The sequence below is a fragment of the Bombina bombina genome, chromosome 5 (genome assembly GCF_027579735.1).
Source record: "Bombina bombina isolate aBomBom1 chromosome 5, aBomBom1.pri, whole genome shotgun sequence".
NCBI lineage: Eukaryota > Metazoa > Chordata > Amphibia > Anura > Bombinatoridae > Bombina > Bombina bombina.
In genome coordinates this window covers 541244606-541261620 of record NC_069503.1, presented here as the reverse complement: position 1 = coordinate 541261620, position 17015 = coordinate 541244606, and the positions used below count along the sequence as shown (strand labels likewise).

At 36.7% G+C, this 17015-nt stretch overlaps 1 protein-coding gene across 2 annotated transcripts in view; it reads left to right on the top strand.

The window, feature by feature from the left end:
- Positions 1–17015, top strand: part of LOC128659423 (C-C chemokine receptor type 4) — a 64667-nt gene extending 47652 nt beyond the window's left edge. For both annotated transcript variants that reach the window (XM_053713061.1, XM_053713060.1), the window contains one exon: positions 15856–17015. In XM_053713061.1, the coding sequence (XP_053569036.1) occupies positions 15878–16873 (996 nt within the window). In that variant the 5' untranslated portion in view covers positions 15856–15877 and the 3' untranslated portion in view covers positions 16874–17015. The remainder of the gene's footprint in view (positions 1–15855) is intronic.

The following is a 17015-nucleotide window of genomic DNA, read 5'->3' as shown; positions in this document are numbered from 1 at the left end:
TTTAAAATACAGCTAAATTAAGGGCTTCTCAAGTAACCAAGGTGAGGTATTCAATAGCAGAAGTTGGTTGTATACAATTAAATGATTCAAATACTCACTCACACACACATCCGCAACAAATCATATATACAAAATATGCTAAAAACAGTTTTATTTTAATACACCATTGTGCAATATTTAAAAGACAATACTTAATTATAATGTTATGTGTGTCAAATTATTCTAACAGCAAATATGTGCATTTTAGCTCATCATAGTAGTATATATTTACACTTTTGATTTATTTTATTAATTTTGAGAACCCACTATCCATACACATATGGAAATAAATGGAGATGTGCAGATAAAGTAAGGTATAAGGAATTAGCCTAAAAAGGAAGCAAATTCCAATTTTTCATTTAAGCCATTAGGAGATAGAGTGTTTAGTTTGTACATCCATCTTGTTTCTTTTTGTAAAAGAATTTTATCAATGTCCCCCCCGCGCATGCTCAGTTTGACTGATTCTATTCCAATGAAGTGGAGTTCATCAATTTTTGATTCGTGAAATTGAGCAAAATGTCTTGCCACTGGGCTGTCAATATTGAAGTCCTTTATATCGTCTCTATGTTCTGTAATGCGGGAGCGTAATTCTCTAAAAGTTTTACCCACATAAAAGCATTTACACGAGCAATAGAGAAGATATATGACTCCTTTTGTGGAACAATTAATAAAAGAATTGATTTTATATGTGACACCTGTATTCGTGCTAAAAGTCTTAGTTTTCTGCACGAACTGACAGCAGACACAGTGATTACAGGGGGAACTGCCGACTATTTTTTGGGCATTGCGTTCTAACCAGTTAGATGTAGGCACTTTGTTAAATTCGCTCTTAACAAGGAGATCTTTCAAATTGTTAGGTCTCCTTGCTGTCATTAGGGGATAGTCCCCCACATGTTGGTGTAATGTGGGGGTCATTAGTCAGCAAATGCCAGTTATTGTTAAGAATACTTTTAACTTTACTCCAATGGGCATTATATTTAGTAATAAATCTGATTTTAGTGTCTTCCACATTCTCACTTTTGGTATTCTTTTTGTACAGAAGATCTTTTCTTTGATGCTGAGATGTGGAAGACACTAAAATCAGATTTATTACTAAATATAATGCCCATTGGAGTAAAGTTAAAAGTATTCTTAACAATAACTGGCATTTGCTGACTAATGACTCTACATTACACCAACATGTGGGGGACTATCCCCTAATGACAGCAAGGAGACCTAACAATTTGAAAGATCTCCTTGTTAAGAGCGAATTTAACAAAGTGCCTACATCTAACTGGTTAGAACGCAATGCCCAAAAAATAGTCGGCAGTTCCCCCTGTAATCACTGTGTCTGCTGTCAATTCGTGCAGAAAACTAAGACTTTTAGCACGAATACAGGTGTCACATATAAAATCAATTCTTTTATTAATTGTTCCACAAAAGGAGTCATATATCTTCTCTATTGCTCGTGTAAATGCTTTTATGTGGGTAAAACTTTTAGAGAATTACGCTCCCGCATTACAGAACATAGAGACGATATAAAGGACTTCAATATTGACAGCCCAGTGGCGAGACATTTTGCTCAATTTCACGAATCAAAAATTGATGAACTCCACTTCATTGGAATAGAATCAGTCAAACTGAGCATGCGCGGGGGGGACATTGATAAAATTCTTTTACAAAAAGAAACAAGATGGATGTACAAACTAAACACTCTATCTCCTAATGGCTTAAATGAAAAATTGGAATTTGCTTCCTTTTTAGGCTAATTCCTTATACCTTACTTTATCTGCACATCTCCATTTATTTCCATATGTGTATGGATAGTGGGTTCTCAAAATTAATAAAATAAATCAAAAGTGTAAATATATACTACTATGATGAGCTAAAATGCACATATTTGCTGTTAGAATAATTTGACACACATAACATTATAATTAAGTATTGTCTTTTAAATATTGCACAATGGTGTATTAAAATAAAACTGTTTTTAGCATATTTTGTATATATGATTTGTTGCGGATGTGTGTGTGAGTGAGTATTTGAATCATTTAATTGTATACAACCAACTTCTGCTATTGAATACCTCACCTTGGTTACTTGAGAAGCCCTTAATTTAGCTGTATTTTAAAAGTAACAATTGCAAAGACATTGCAACAACGGCTAATTGTGATTGACATAAATTTCATCAAATTGAAAGGACTCTGGAAACCGGTATCCAATAAAAAGGCAGGTAATCAAGGTGTCGTTAGCACCTGGAAGAAGCTCCATGCTGCACTGACTGAAGGAGCGAAACGAGCATTTGGACTCGTCGTGCTTGGCAGCCCTTACAGCAGATCCCCTGCTCATCGTGACTTACCCCTGATGTCTGGACACTCCATGTACAAGGCAGCTAGGAGGAGCGACCGCGTGAACAAATACAGGTAGAATATGTTATACGCATCTGTACACCGAATATCACTGTCTTAAAGGAATACAGCACCTGTGAATAAAGACGCGTGTTTCTATTGCTCCTCCTATGCTATGTCTTTTAAGCACCAACCGACTCAGTAACTCTGGGGGTTCAAGTCTGAAGTAACTGGTTTTTATACACCGGGGACTGTATAACTGCATCCATTTCTTGCATTAACGCTGCACTTATTGGATTACAAATACCTGCAAGTTTTAAATGGACTGTTTTTGGTCTATTTCCCCTGGTGCACCAGATAATAATTTTTTGGCCAGTACTTCATTAATACTGCTTTGTGTGGGATCCCCTGTATGAATGTGAATGTGTGTATTGTGCATTTGTTTAATAAATATTTACATTGTTTTTGACATACAAGCTTTTTGTAGCGCTTTTATTCAATTTTACAGTTGTGCTGGATTTACCTAGACTTTTGGGAATTTCTTATTGTGAAATCCCCACTTCCTTTTCTATGTTGTTCTCATATGTATCTTTCTAGGAAGCACCTGTTCTCTAGTTAATTACTTATTAGTGTGCAACTCTCACCTTTTGTGTTTCTTTTGTTTACTAACACCTATCTTTGTCCTACTATTTCATGTAAAAATGACTGCTGTGAAAAAGTTCTATTGCACCAGGTTTGTGCAAGACATGTTTGAGCATTACATACATATGTGGTATGAGTTTAATTAATTGAAAGCTTGATAGTAAGACCAACTTTAAATCACATCATTCCATTCAAAATGCCAAAGATTACAGAATTTAACAGATATAAAATCATACTTTTGCATCAGCAAGGCCACTCTCAAATGGAAACAAACTGGATGCTCGCGGTGTGGTATTCAAGCTGTTATAAATAAATTTGAAGAACCAGGAGAGATCAAGGACAAAAAATGATTGGTAAGCCAAGAAAACTTTCAAAATCTGATGAGAAGTTTCTCAGAGCTTCCTCTTTGAGAGACAGGAAGAAGTCCAGCAAGGATCTGGCTCAGCATCTGGCATTGGGATGCCAAGTTGACCCTTCTACCGCCCGAAGAAACTTGATTAGGATTGGTCTTTGTGGAAGGGTAGCAGCCAAGAAACTACGTATTTGGAAGGGGAACAGAGTAAAAGGCTAAGATAGGCTAAAGCTCACAAAGAGTGTGAATGACGATCAGTGGAAAAGTGTATTATGGAGTGACAAAGCCAAGTTTGAAATTTTTGGGTCCAATTGTTGACAATATGTAAGAAGAGTTGGAGAGAGATGGAAGAATGAGTGCTTGTGGCCTTCATTGAAACATGTTGGAGGGTCTGTCCTGGTTTGGGGCTGCATTTCTGCCAGTGGTGTTGGTGATATTGTCTGAGTTGATAGGATCATGAATGCTGAAAAGTACAGACAGGTTTAAATTCATCATTCCATTCCTTCTGGAAGGCTCCTAATTGGGAATGGTTTCATTTTTCAGCATGATAACGATACCAAGCACACTGCCTCCACAGAGTCTAGACCTGAATATTATAGAGGCAGTATGGGATCACCTGGACAGAGAAATAAATAAAAGACAACCTAAATCTAAAGAAGAACTCTGGGAGGTGCTAAAAGAAGCCTCTTATAATACGCCAGAAGATTACTTCAGAAGACTTCAGGACAGTCTCCCCAAAAGAGTTCAAGATGTGCTTAATGCCATGGGTGGTCACACTAAATACTGACTTTTGCCTAAAGAAGCCATTTTGTTCTGAACATTGTGTTGTTTTTTTAAAAATATTTTGTGTACATATTTCCTGTATTATCTTAACAAAGAGACCGAAAAATAAATATGGATGTCATTAAAATTTAACATTGGATTGTGAAATATTTACAGTAAATAAACAGTAACACACACTATTAAATATTAATATTGATTAAAAATTCTTTTACATGTTTTGAGGTATTTCAGTGGAAAGGGCTCCAAATTGTATATATGTACACTGTGTGCAGAATTATTGAGTATTTTGACCACATCATCCTCTTTATGCATGTTGTCTTACTCCAAGCGGTATAGGCTCGAAAGCCTACTACCAATTAAGCATATTAGGTGATGTGCATCTCTGTAATGAGAAGGGGTGTGGTCTAATGACATCAACACCCTATATCAGGTGTGCATAATTATTAGGCAACTTCCTTTCCTTTGGCAAAATGGGTCAAAAGAAGGACTTGACAGGCTCAGAAAAGTAAAAAATAGTGAGATATCTTGCAGAGGGATGCAGCACTCTTAAAATTGCAAAGCTTCTGAAGCGTGATCATCGAACAATCAAGCGTTTCATTCAAAATAGTCATCAGGGTCGCAAAAAGCGTGTGGAAAAACCAAGGCGCAAAATAACTGCCCATGAACTGAGAAAAGTCAAGCGTGCAGCTGCCAATATGCCACTTGCCACCAGTTTGGCCATATTTCAGAGCTGCAACATCACTGGAGTGCCCAAAAGCACAAGGTGTGCAATACTCAGAGACATGGCCAAGGTAAGAAAGGCTGAAAGACGACCACCACTGAACAAGACACACAAGCTGAAACGTCAAGACTGGGCCAAGAAATATCTCAACACTGATTTTTCTAAGGTTTTATGGACTGATGAAATGAGAGTGAGTCTTGATGGGCCAGATGGATGGGCCCGTGGCTGGATTGGTAAAGGGCAGAGAGCTCCAGTCCGACTCAGACGCCAGCAAGGTGGAGGTGGAGTACTGGTTTGGGCTGGTATCATCAAAGATGAGCTTGTGGGGCCTTTTCGGGTTGAGGATAGAGTCAAGCTCAACTCCCAGTCCTACTGCCAGTTTCTGGAAGACACCTTCTTCAAGCAGTGGTACAGGAAGAAGTCTGCATCCTTCAAGAAAAACATGATTTTCATGCAGGACAATGCTCCATCACACGTGTCCAAGTACTCCACAGCGTGGCTAGCAAGAAAGGGTATAAAAGAAGAAAATCTAATGACAGGGCCTCCTTGTTCACCTGATCTGAACCCCATTGAGAACCTGTGGTCCATCATCAAATGTGAGATTTACAAGGAGGGAAAACAGTACACCTCTCTGAACAGTGTCTGGGAGGCTGTGGTTGCTGCTGCACGCAATGTTGATGGTGAACAGATCAAAACACTGACAGAATCCATGGATGGCAGGCTTTTGAGTGTCCTTGCAAAGAAAGGTGGCTATATTGGTCACTGATTTGTTTTTGTTTTGTTTTTGAATGTCAGAAATGTATATTTGTGAATGTTGAGATGTTATATTGGTTTCACTGGTAAAAATAAATAATTGAAATGGGTATATATTTGTTTTTTGTTAAGTTGCCTAATAATTATGCACAGTAATAGTCACCTGCACACACAGATATCCCCCTAAAATAGCTATAACTAAAAACAAACTAAAAACTACTTCCAAAACTATTCAGCTTTGATATTAATGAGTTTTTTGGGTTCATTGAGAACATGGTTGTTGTTCAATAATAAAATTAATCCTCAAAAATACAACTTGCCTAATAATTCTGCACTCCCTGTATATACATATATACATATATAAATACACACATGTATATATACAGTATATATATATATATATATATATATATATATACATATATATATATATATAGTGGGGCAAAAAAGTATTTAGTCAGCCACCAATTGTGCAAGTTCTCCCACTTAAGAAGATGAGAGAGGCCTGTAATTTTCATCATAGGTATACCTCAACTATGAGAGACAAAATGTGGAAACAAATCCAGACCATCACATTGTCTGATTTGGAAAGAATTTATTTGCAAATTATTGTGGAAAAAAAGTATTTGGTCAATATCAAAAGTTCATCTCAATACTTTGTTATATATCCTTTGTTGGCAATGACAGAGGTCAAACGTTTTCTGTAAGTCTTCACAAGGTTGTCGCACACTGTTGCTGGTATGTTAGCCCATTCCTGCATGCAGATCCCCTCTACAGCAGTGATGTTTTGGGGCTGTCGCTGGGCAACACAGACTTTCAACTCCCTACAAAGGTTTTCTATGGGGTTGAGATCTGGAGACTGACTAGGCCACTCCAGGACCTTGGAATGCTTCTTTCAAAGCCACTCCTTCGGTGCCCGGGCAGTGTGTTTGGGATCATTGTCATGCTGAAAGACCCAGACACGTTTCATCTTCAATGCCCTTGCTGATGGAAGGAGGTTTTCACTCAAAATCTCACGATACATTTACCCATTCATTCTTTCATGTACACGGATCAGTCGTCCTATTCCCTTTGCAGAGAACAGCCCCAAAGCATGATGTTGCATGCTTCACAGTAGGTATGGTGTTCTTTGGTTGCAACTCAGCATTCTCTCTCCTCCAAACACGACGAGTTGTGTTTCTACCAAACAGTTCTACTTTGGTTTCATCTGACCATATGACATTCTCCCAATCCGCTTCTGGATCATCCAAATGCTCTAGCATACTTCAGACGGGCCCGGACATGTACTGGCTTAAGCAGGGGGACACGTCTGGCACTGCAGGATCTGAGTCCCTGGCGGCATAGTGTGTTACTGATGGTAGCCTTTTTTACATTGGTCCCAGCTTTCTGCAGGTCATTAACTAGGTCCCCCCGTGTGGTTCTGGGATGTTTGCTCACCGTTCTTGTGATCATTTTGACCCCACGGGGTAAGATCTTGCATGGAGCCCCAGATCGAGGGAGATTATCAGTGGTCTTGTATGTCTTCCATTTTCTAATTATTGCTCCCACAGTTGATTTCTTCACACGAAGCTGCTTGCCTATTGCAGATTTAGTCTTCCCAGACTGGTGCAGGTCTACAATTTTGTTTCTGGTATCCTTCGACAGCTCTTTGGTCTTCACCATAGTGGAGTTTGGATTGTGACTGTTTGAGGTTGTGGACAGGTGTCTTTTGTACTGATAACAAGTTCAAACAGGTGCCATTAATACAGGTAATGAGTGGAGGACAGAGGAGCATCTTAAAGAAGAAGATACAGGTCTGTGAGAGCCAGAAATCTTGCTTGTTTGTAGATGACCAAATACTTATTTTCCACCATAATAAGCAAATAAATTTTTTCTAAATCAGACAATGTGATTGAATTTTAATGACATCCATATTTATTTTTCGGCCTCTTTGTTAAGATAATACAGGAAATATGTACACAAAATATTTTTTAAAAATAACACGTTTAACTTGTAATATGTGCGCTACCCAAAGTACGCAAAAAGCTTAATTCCAGCGGTGGGTACACTAAATAGCACACCACTTGTAAGATGGCACAAAATGTGAAAGAGATAATGAAGACTACTACGTTAACAAACTTGACTCCCTTTAGAAGCTGAATATTCAAATACAGGTGAAATAAAATTAGAAAATGTAAGCTATCTCGTACAGTGATTAACAAAACAAACTAATAAAACAGATATTGTCTATGATTTGAAAATTTGATATTATAATTGAAATATAAAATTGACATTCTAAGCTAGCCAAACCAGTACTGTATTTACTTTTTAGATCTTGCAATACAAAAGAGAGAAAATGGCACATTAGACACAAAAATGTATCGAAAATAAACTGCCACCAATAGATTACAGCACAAAACTAGTGCTCATGCCAGAAGAACAATTAATGTTATAACACAAGGAGAATTCCTTAGATTGAGAGATTGAGACGCAATTGCTCAATTATCCAAATATACCTACAAGAAAGCACAGTGTTGGCATCACAATTATTACAGAGAGGATATAGCGAGACAAAAATGCCTAATATAAGGCTTTAAAACTGATAGACAAGGCTTGTTTACAATCAAAACTGAACACTACAGAGAATGTGGTTCCAAATATAGCCCCAATATTCATAACTACATATTGTACAAATGTACCAGAAGTCATAAAGATCATAAACTCTAATTAGCATATCTTAAAAAGTGATCCAACAATAGCCAGCACACTTGGCAATCAAGTAATTACAGGGTACAGAAGACCCTCAAATTTAAGAGATCAACTCGTCCAGAGTCATTATATACATATGCCTAAACAGATACCATCCAGTCCCTGTGGCAACTGTTCAACATGTTGTTATGTGAAAGCTATGACATTTATAACAGACAAACATGGTCATCAACATGAAATGAAACAATACTTTTGATGTACAACTGAAGGAGCAATTCATATCTTAGTTTATACATTTTCTAAATTTGATGTTGTTATGACGACACGTCAGGTCAACTCAGAATTCGACTCATGGAACATTTAAACAACATAAAAAATGCAGACAAACATGAGAAAAGAGGTAAAAAATTAATGGCAGTGGCAAGACATTTTCAAAAAGTATATCAAAGCAACCCCACAGCTTTAAAATTCTCAGTATTACAAAAAATATCTCTGGTTATTAGAGGTGGTTATGTTGAAAAATCATTATTGTGTGCAGAATATAAATGGATTTATCTACTAGACAGTGTTAAACCCAAGGGATTAAACAACAGCAATAATTATTGTGTATATCTATAAAGCCATAGCAAGTTCATAATCACATAGTAATAAAATATCATAAAAAAGAGGTTGTAGAACACTGAAGAAAACAGATTTACAATGAAACTCAGTACTCAATGTTCTTAGGTTTGAAAATATCTATACTATAATCGCATTTGTAATGCGTCCGTCCTTGTCGCCATTTGTGCATGCATCCTCAAAGGAATGTTGGCTGCGAACGCAGCCAAAAGAATACACCTGGATGCATTGTATGCAAACCCGAAGTCTTAAAAAAACCACACGCCTGCTCGAAATAACGAAAAAACATGTAACCGCCCGCAAGAAATACAAAAAACCTAACCGCCCCCACGAAGTATAACAAAAAAAACTAACCTCCTACATGAATTTCATTTTTATTAACAAACACCGAAACTGCCAAGATTGCAAAATAATAAAGTAATTAACTCCTAATCAGCAAATAACATAATTAAAATATTAACCCCTTAACCTCCAACCCACACATCGCAATAAACCTAATTAACCTATTAACCCCTAAACCGACAAACCCCCACATTGCAATAAACCTAATTAACCTATTAACTCCTAAACCGCCCAAACCCCCCGAAACACAAATAACTAATATAATTACTAAGCCCCCTAACCTAACACCACCTAAATTAACTTTTTTTTGTTGCGAAATAGTCAGAGGCGCTAGTAATTAATTACCTATGGCCCGTTCCTAGAGAATCACACTCCTCCCAAGTGTGATGGTAAATTTGACGCTACAAAGAAAAGAATGGGCGCTAAAAAAAGCTAAGGTGATATTCTATTCTTTATTTAAAGAACAGATATACATTATGTTTTGGATCCAAGATTCAAGGAAAGTCCCTCTAATTTAGGGGATATGTTAAAAACAGGGTAAAATATATTAATCTGAGGTAGAAAATTCTTAGTGCATATGTGTAGATAAAAAGATTGTGAATCGCTATATCTCAACAACGATCTAAATCTAATAAGTATCAGGTTCTTATGTGAATATTAGTGTATGGATCAATAAATATTACTATGAAAGGTTAAATCTATACTCCTTTAAATTAACCCTATTACTAAGCTACACTTAAATAAAACCTAACATTAAATTACAAAAAAATCTAAAATTTCAAAAAATATAAAACTCTAAAATTACAGAAACAAATAAACAAAATGATAAAAAAAAAAAAAAAAATTAAACCTAATCCCTATGAAAATAAAAAAATAAAAATAAAATAAAAAGGGCCTTTTGTAGGACATTGCCCTAAGTTAAACAGGTCTTTTTTATTTTGGGGAGGTTGGTTGGGTGGGGGGTTGCACTGTTAGGGGGTAATTTGTATTTTTTTTAAAGTAAAATAGCTGTTAAACTTAGGGAAATGCCCTACAAAAGGCCCTTTTAAGGGATATTGGTAGTTCAGTCTTAGATTAGAGAGTGTTTTTATTTTGGGATGGCTTTTTTTGTTTTTATATGGGTATTAGATTAGGTTTAATTTTTTTATTTTGGATAATTTCGTTTATTATTTTCTGTAATCTTAGATTTTGTTATTTTTCATAATTTTAGAGTTGGTTATTTTTTGTAAATTTTAGATTTTGTTATTCTTTGTAATGTTAGTTTTTTGGGTTGTTTTTTTCGTAGTGTTAGGATTTTTTAATTTGTAATTTAGGTTTTTTAGTTTTGGTATATATTTTTTTTATTAAATAGTAATGTTAGGTTTATTTATAGTTTAAGCTTAGTTTTTTTTTATTGCACGGGTAAGTTTTTATTTATTTTAAGGTAGTTATTTTGTAACTTTAATTTGAAGTTAGCGGGTGTTAGGTTTAGAGGTTAATAGTTTAATTTAGTTTGTCACAATGTGGGGGGCCAGCGGTTTAGGGGTTACTAGGTTTATTTAGGGAGTGGTGATGTGGGGGGTCGGTGGTTTAGGGGTTAATAGCTTTATTTAGTGTTAGTGATGCGGGCGGCAGATTAGTGGTTAATACTTTAATTTAGGTAGTTAATAGGTTTATTATAGTATTTGTGATGCAGAGGGATGGCAGTTTAGTGGTTAATAGGTAGTTTACGGGTGTATTTTGTAACATATTTTTTATGGGTTTTGTGAATCTTTTTTGTTTTGCAAAATCCATAACTACTGGTCTTTGATTGCGGAATGGAGCGTTGTGGTATAGGCCATAGCGATCATGTTAAAGCTATAACCCGCAACTTGTAATACCGGTGAGCTGACCATTCCGCACTAAAAGGCAATTTTTTTAACGGTAAAGCCGTACCGTGCAACTTGTAATCTACCTCAATATATTACATTATATTCAAAATAATATGATTTAATAAACTCATAGATTATAGTGACTATATATATATATACGTGCTTCTGTCCATATAGGTTGGATTTGTAACCCTCCGGAATATAGATTACAGATAATTTGGCATCAATAAAACAATGACATGATATATTCATAACAATTTTCAACTATATATTACTGCACTTGTTCTAAATATAAAGCAGAGACAATGTAAATATATGCAGTGCAGGTCATACAAGTATTGTGGCTTAAAACTAAATCCTCAATCCATATTTGTATTTTTTTATTCAGGTAGTGTGCACATGCCTGAAGCACTGCATTACAGGAAATAGTGTTCTTGCTAATGTATAACATTGTTGCAAAATTGCTGCCATATGGTGCTACAAACACATGCACACTCCTGAGCTTACATTCCTGCTTTTCAACAAAGGATAACAAGAAAACAAATAATTATGTCACTATATAAATCCCTGTTAAGACCTCACCTTGAGTATGTAGTGCAGTTCTGGCGACCGATCTCAGAAAAAGACATTGCAGACCTTGAAAACGTTCAGAGAAGGGTCTCAAAACTAATAAGGGAAATGGAGAATTTAAGCTATGAGGGGATGTTAGCCAAACTGGGTCTGTTTTCACTAGAAAAAAGGTGCTTGAGAGGTGACATGATTACTTTATATAAATATATTAAGGACCATATACAGAGATTGCAGAAGCTCTGTTTATTCCAAGAAAATTGTTTGTGACAAAAGGGTCACAATTTAAGGCTCGAGGAAAGGAAATTTAACCTCATGCAATGTAAACGTTTTTTTAAAGTAAGAGCAATAAAATTGTGGGACTCATTACCAAAGGAGGTAGTAAATGCCAATACCTTAGATACATTTAAAAATGGTTTAGATACATTTCTGTCTAGAAACAGAATTCATGGATATGATTGCTTGCATTAAAGGGACAGTAAACCTTAAAAATAATGTTATATAATTCTGCACATAGTGCAGAATTATATAACATTATTTAAGTGCTATAGTTCTAATAGCCTTTTTTCTCTTTAAATATGTAAAAATTACGGCGCTTTTACAGACCTGCTCTCTGCTGAGCGGGTCTGTTATTTTTAGTCAGCGCATCGGGCCAGCTGTATAGTCACAGCCCGGCCCGACCGCGCCATAGCACTAAGTGCAGCTCGCTCCTGTCACAGGAGCGAGCTGCACTTAGTGCTATAGCGCGGTCGGGCCGGGCTGTGACTATACAGCTGGCCCGATGCGCTGACTAAAAATAACAGACCCGCTCAGCAGAGAGCAGAGAGTGGGTCTGTAAAAGCGCCGTAATTTTTACATATTTAAAGAGAAAAAAGGCTATTAGAACTATAGCACTTAAATAATGTTATATAATTCTGCACTATGTGCAGAATTATATAACATTATTTTTAAGGTTTACTGTCCCTTTAAATGGGTCACCTTTTAATGGAATCAATTTAAGTTTAACTGGAGCTTTTTTGTAAGTATGTTAGATTTGTATAGGTTAACTCGATGGACTTCGGTCTTTTTTCAACCTCATCTACTATGTTACTATATATATATGTATATATATATATATATAGAGAGAGAGAGAGAGACAACAGCCTGTGTTGAACCAAATTACATCGACCGATTTTGTGTTCTAAACTTGTGTTGTTCAGCTACTATAGTAACAATGGTAACAGTCTTAAATATATCCTGACTTGAGTAAGTAACATAAAGTGTTCCCCAGCAGGTCAGACAACACATTTTGGCAGCAGCTTTCTGCATCTTAAGTCCTACAACTCTGTGCTCAGCCTGGCCAAACAAGTCTATTTCCCCTCCCTTATCATCTCATGCATCCAACCCCAGAAAGCTGTTCTCAACCTTTAACTCCCTTCTACGTTTGCCCGCACCCCTGCCCACTACCAACCTCACTGCTCAGATTATTGCTGATAACTTAAAAAATAAAATTGACACCATTAGAAAAGATATCTGCACTTCACACCCATCAAACCCAGCAATCCTACCCACCCCTTCTATTAACAAAACTCTATGCTACTTCTCTCCTGTAACAGAGGAAGAAGTCTCTGGTCTCCTATCCTTGGCTCATCTCATAACCTGCCCACTTGACCCTATTCCTTCACGACTACTTCCCTCTCTCTCTGCTTTACTAACGCCTACCCTAACTCATCTCTTTAACCAATCTCTCACCGCTGGCACATTTCCTGATACATTCAAGCATGCGTCAATCATACCAATCTTAAAAAAGCATGACCCCTCCACGCCTTCTAACTATCGACCGGTCTCCTTACTTCCCTTTGCTTGAAAATTATTGGAACGACTGGTCTATAATCGGCTAACTCAATTTCTCACAACTAACTCCATTCTTGATCCATTACAATCTAGTTTCCACCCTAAACAATAAACAGAAACTGCTCTTGCTAAATTAACAAATGACCTGTTATCAGCTAAAGCAAAAGGCCACTACTCCTTACTAATTCTTCTTGACCTGTCTGCTGCTTTTGACACAGTCGACCATCCTCTCTTCCTAAAAATACTACATTCATTTGGCATCCGAGACACAGCCCTCTCCTGGTTTGCCTCATATCTCTCAAACCGCTCTTTTTCAGTTTCCCATTAACAACATATCTTGTGACCCTATGCCTCTCTCAGTTGGAGTACTACAAGGCTCTGTCTTGGGCCCTTTGCTTTTCTCTCTCTATACATCCTCCCTTGGAAAACTTTTAGCCTCCTTTGGATTCCAGTACCATTTATATGCTGATGATACCCAAATCTATCTTTCCTCTCCTGATATCTCTCCCTCTTTACTCAATTAAATTTCCAACTGCCTCTCTGCAATTTACTCTTGGATGTCTTCACACTACCTCCAACTCAATCTGTCCAAAACAACTGCTTCTTATCTCCCCCTCTTCGAGACATCCAACACCTGACATTTCTCTGACGGTTGGAGACTCAACACCTCACCCCAGGTCAGCTGTCTTGGGGTCACACTAGACTCAGAACTCACATTCAGCCCACATATACAAGCACTTACCAAATCCTGTTGTTCACACCTAGGCAAAATTTTCAGATTTCGTCCCTTCCTTACTCCACATTTCTCCACTCCTGTTATCTCTACGTCCCACTCCCGCCTCCAAGACTTCACACGTGCTGCTCCTGTCCTCTGGAACTCTATACCCCGCTCCATAAGACTGTCTGCAACCTTGTATAGCTTCAGACGCTCCTTGAAAACCCACCTATTCAGAGAGGCTTACCCTCTCTCCTCAATCCCTCATCCGAACCAAACTAATACATGTACATGAACTGCCTGACTTACTGCTGCAACTACAACCAATGTGACAAGCTACCCCAACCTTATATCTCTGCACCCTAAACCTGTAGACTGTGAGCTCTCCGGAGCAGGGCCCTCTTCCTCCTGTACTAGATTTGTTTAGTTTTGTTATGTTTTGTATTTTATCACAAATCCTTGTCATTGTATACCCCTTTTATTGTACCCAGTGCTACGGAATTTGGCGGCGCTATACAAATAAATGATAATAATAATAATAATGATGATAATCTGTGATGGTAATATAACTAAATATGGCCTTCATTTTCTGCTTTTTGTCTACGTGTGTCAGCTAATTTCTTTTGCAGTGTTTGTTTAAATTTGAACTATCTCTACCCATGTCAAGGATTTGCATCCTGTTTTTTTTTTGTTCTTAAAGTGCTGCCCTAGTTATAAAGTGAGCACTTGGTCAAGTCTTTGGGGCTGATTTATCATGTCCCGAATGGGGCCAAATACCCTTGTATCCGCAAGAGCCTTCAGGCTCGCCGGAAACAGGAGTTAAGAAGCAGCGGATTTAAGACTGCTGCTCCTTAATTTGTCTGCAGCCTCAGAGGCTGCAGACATCAATCCGTCCGATCACTTATGATCGGGTTGATTGACACCCCCTGCTAGCGGCTGATTGGCCGCGAATCTGCAGGTGGCGGCATTGCACAAGCAGTTCACCAGAACTGCTTGTGCAAGGTTAAATGCTTATAGTGTATTCTGTCGGCATTCAGGGATGTCTGGCGGACATGATCTGCTGCAGATAAATCTTACTTTTTGTAATGCTTTCCTTTACTATCAATAATATATGCAATAATGTAATTTAATACATCCAATTATAAAAATAATATGTTACACTTTGATGTACTAGTTAAAGAATGTAAAGGGACAGTTGCAATAGTTAGACATTCATGATTCAGACAGAGGATACAATTTTAAACAACTTTCCAATTTACTTCTATTATTTTATTTGCTTCCTTCTCTTGTTATCCTTTGCTAAAAAGTTTATCTAGGAAAGTTCATGAGCAGCAAAGAACCTAGGTTCTAGCTGCTGATTGGTGGCTGCATATATATATATACCGATTTGTCATTGGCTCATCCATGTGTTCAGTTAGAAACCAGTAGTACATTGCTGCTCCTTCAACAAATGATACCAAGAGAATGAAGGAAATATGATAATAGAAGTAAACTAGAAAGTTGTTTAAAAATTGTATGTTCTACCTAAATCATGAAAGAAAAATGTTGGGATTCATGTCCCTTTAACCGTTGAACGTACTAAGCAACACTTATCGTTCTGATATCCTTTTCTTTATTTTTATTAGGCAAGATCACCAGTTCACCAGAATGGAAAGCACCACAGAAAACCCTTATTATGACTACAGTGATATGTACGACGCAATACCAATACAGATATGTGAACGAGAAGAGCTTCGTCATTTTGTATCTACTTATATAACGCCATCTTACTATCTGATGTTCATTTTGAGTTTCATTGGGAATGGTCTTATTACCCTCATTCTAGTTAAATGGGAAAAGTTTCACAGTGTCACCAACATCTTTATTCTGAACCTAGTTATCTCAAATATCTTCTTCTCCAGTACACTCCCATTCATGGCAGTCTACCAATCTTCCGCTTGGATTTTTGGAAATATAATGTGCAAAATGACAAACACATTTTTTTTTATTGGCTTTCAAAGTTTTGCCGCATTTCTTACATTGATGACAATTGATCAGTATTTGATAGTGGTTCACTCTTGGTCTTCTTCATCTAGAGGAAGGATTAGTTATGCATTATATATGAGCATCATTGTCTGGAGTGTCAGTATATTTTCAAGTATTCCTGACATTATCCTGTATACAGAGTCAGATCAAATGGGTAATAAAGTTTGTGAAGTTAATAATACTACAGATAATCATTGGTGGCTTCTACTAGCACATTATAAACACTTTGTCCTATTTTTTCTTGTTCCTCTGTTTATTATAATTACTTGTTACTTTAGAATTGTGCTTAAACTTACAACGTGTAATATTAGAAGGAAAACAACAGTTTTAAAATTAATATTCAGTATTGTAATTCTATTCATTTTGTGTTGGACTCCATATAATATTATTATGTTTGTGATGTTTCAAAAACAAACTTTCATAGAATGTCACAGTTTTCTGCCTTACATATTTTCTGTATGCCAAAGCATTGTTTATTTTCATTGCTGCCTGAATCCAGTGTTATATGCATTTTTAGGAACAAAGTTTAGAAAGTATTTATGTTCATGTGCAAAAAATTGCTTGCCGAGAACACCCCAACAAAATGATTTAAGCCTTCGGACAAGCCTTGGACTTTAAATTTGTCAAACAGGCAAAAAAAAGGAAATTATGTTGTCTAATGTCTAATATTTATTTAAAATTAAATTGAATTGCAATATTTATGTGAATTACAGAAAATAATAATCCAATAATAATAATAAAGGAGAGAGCTTTTTGTGTA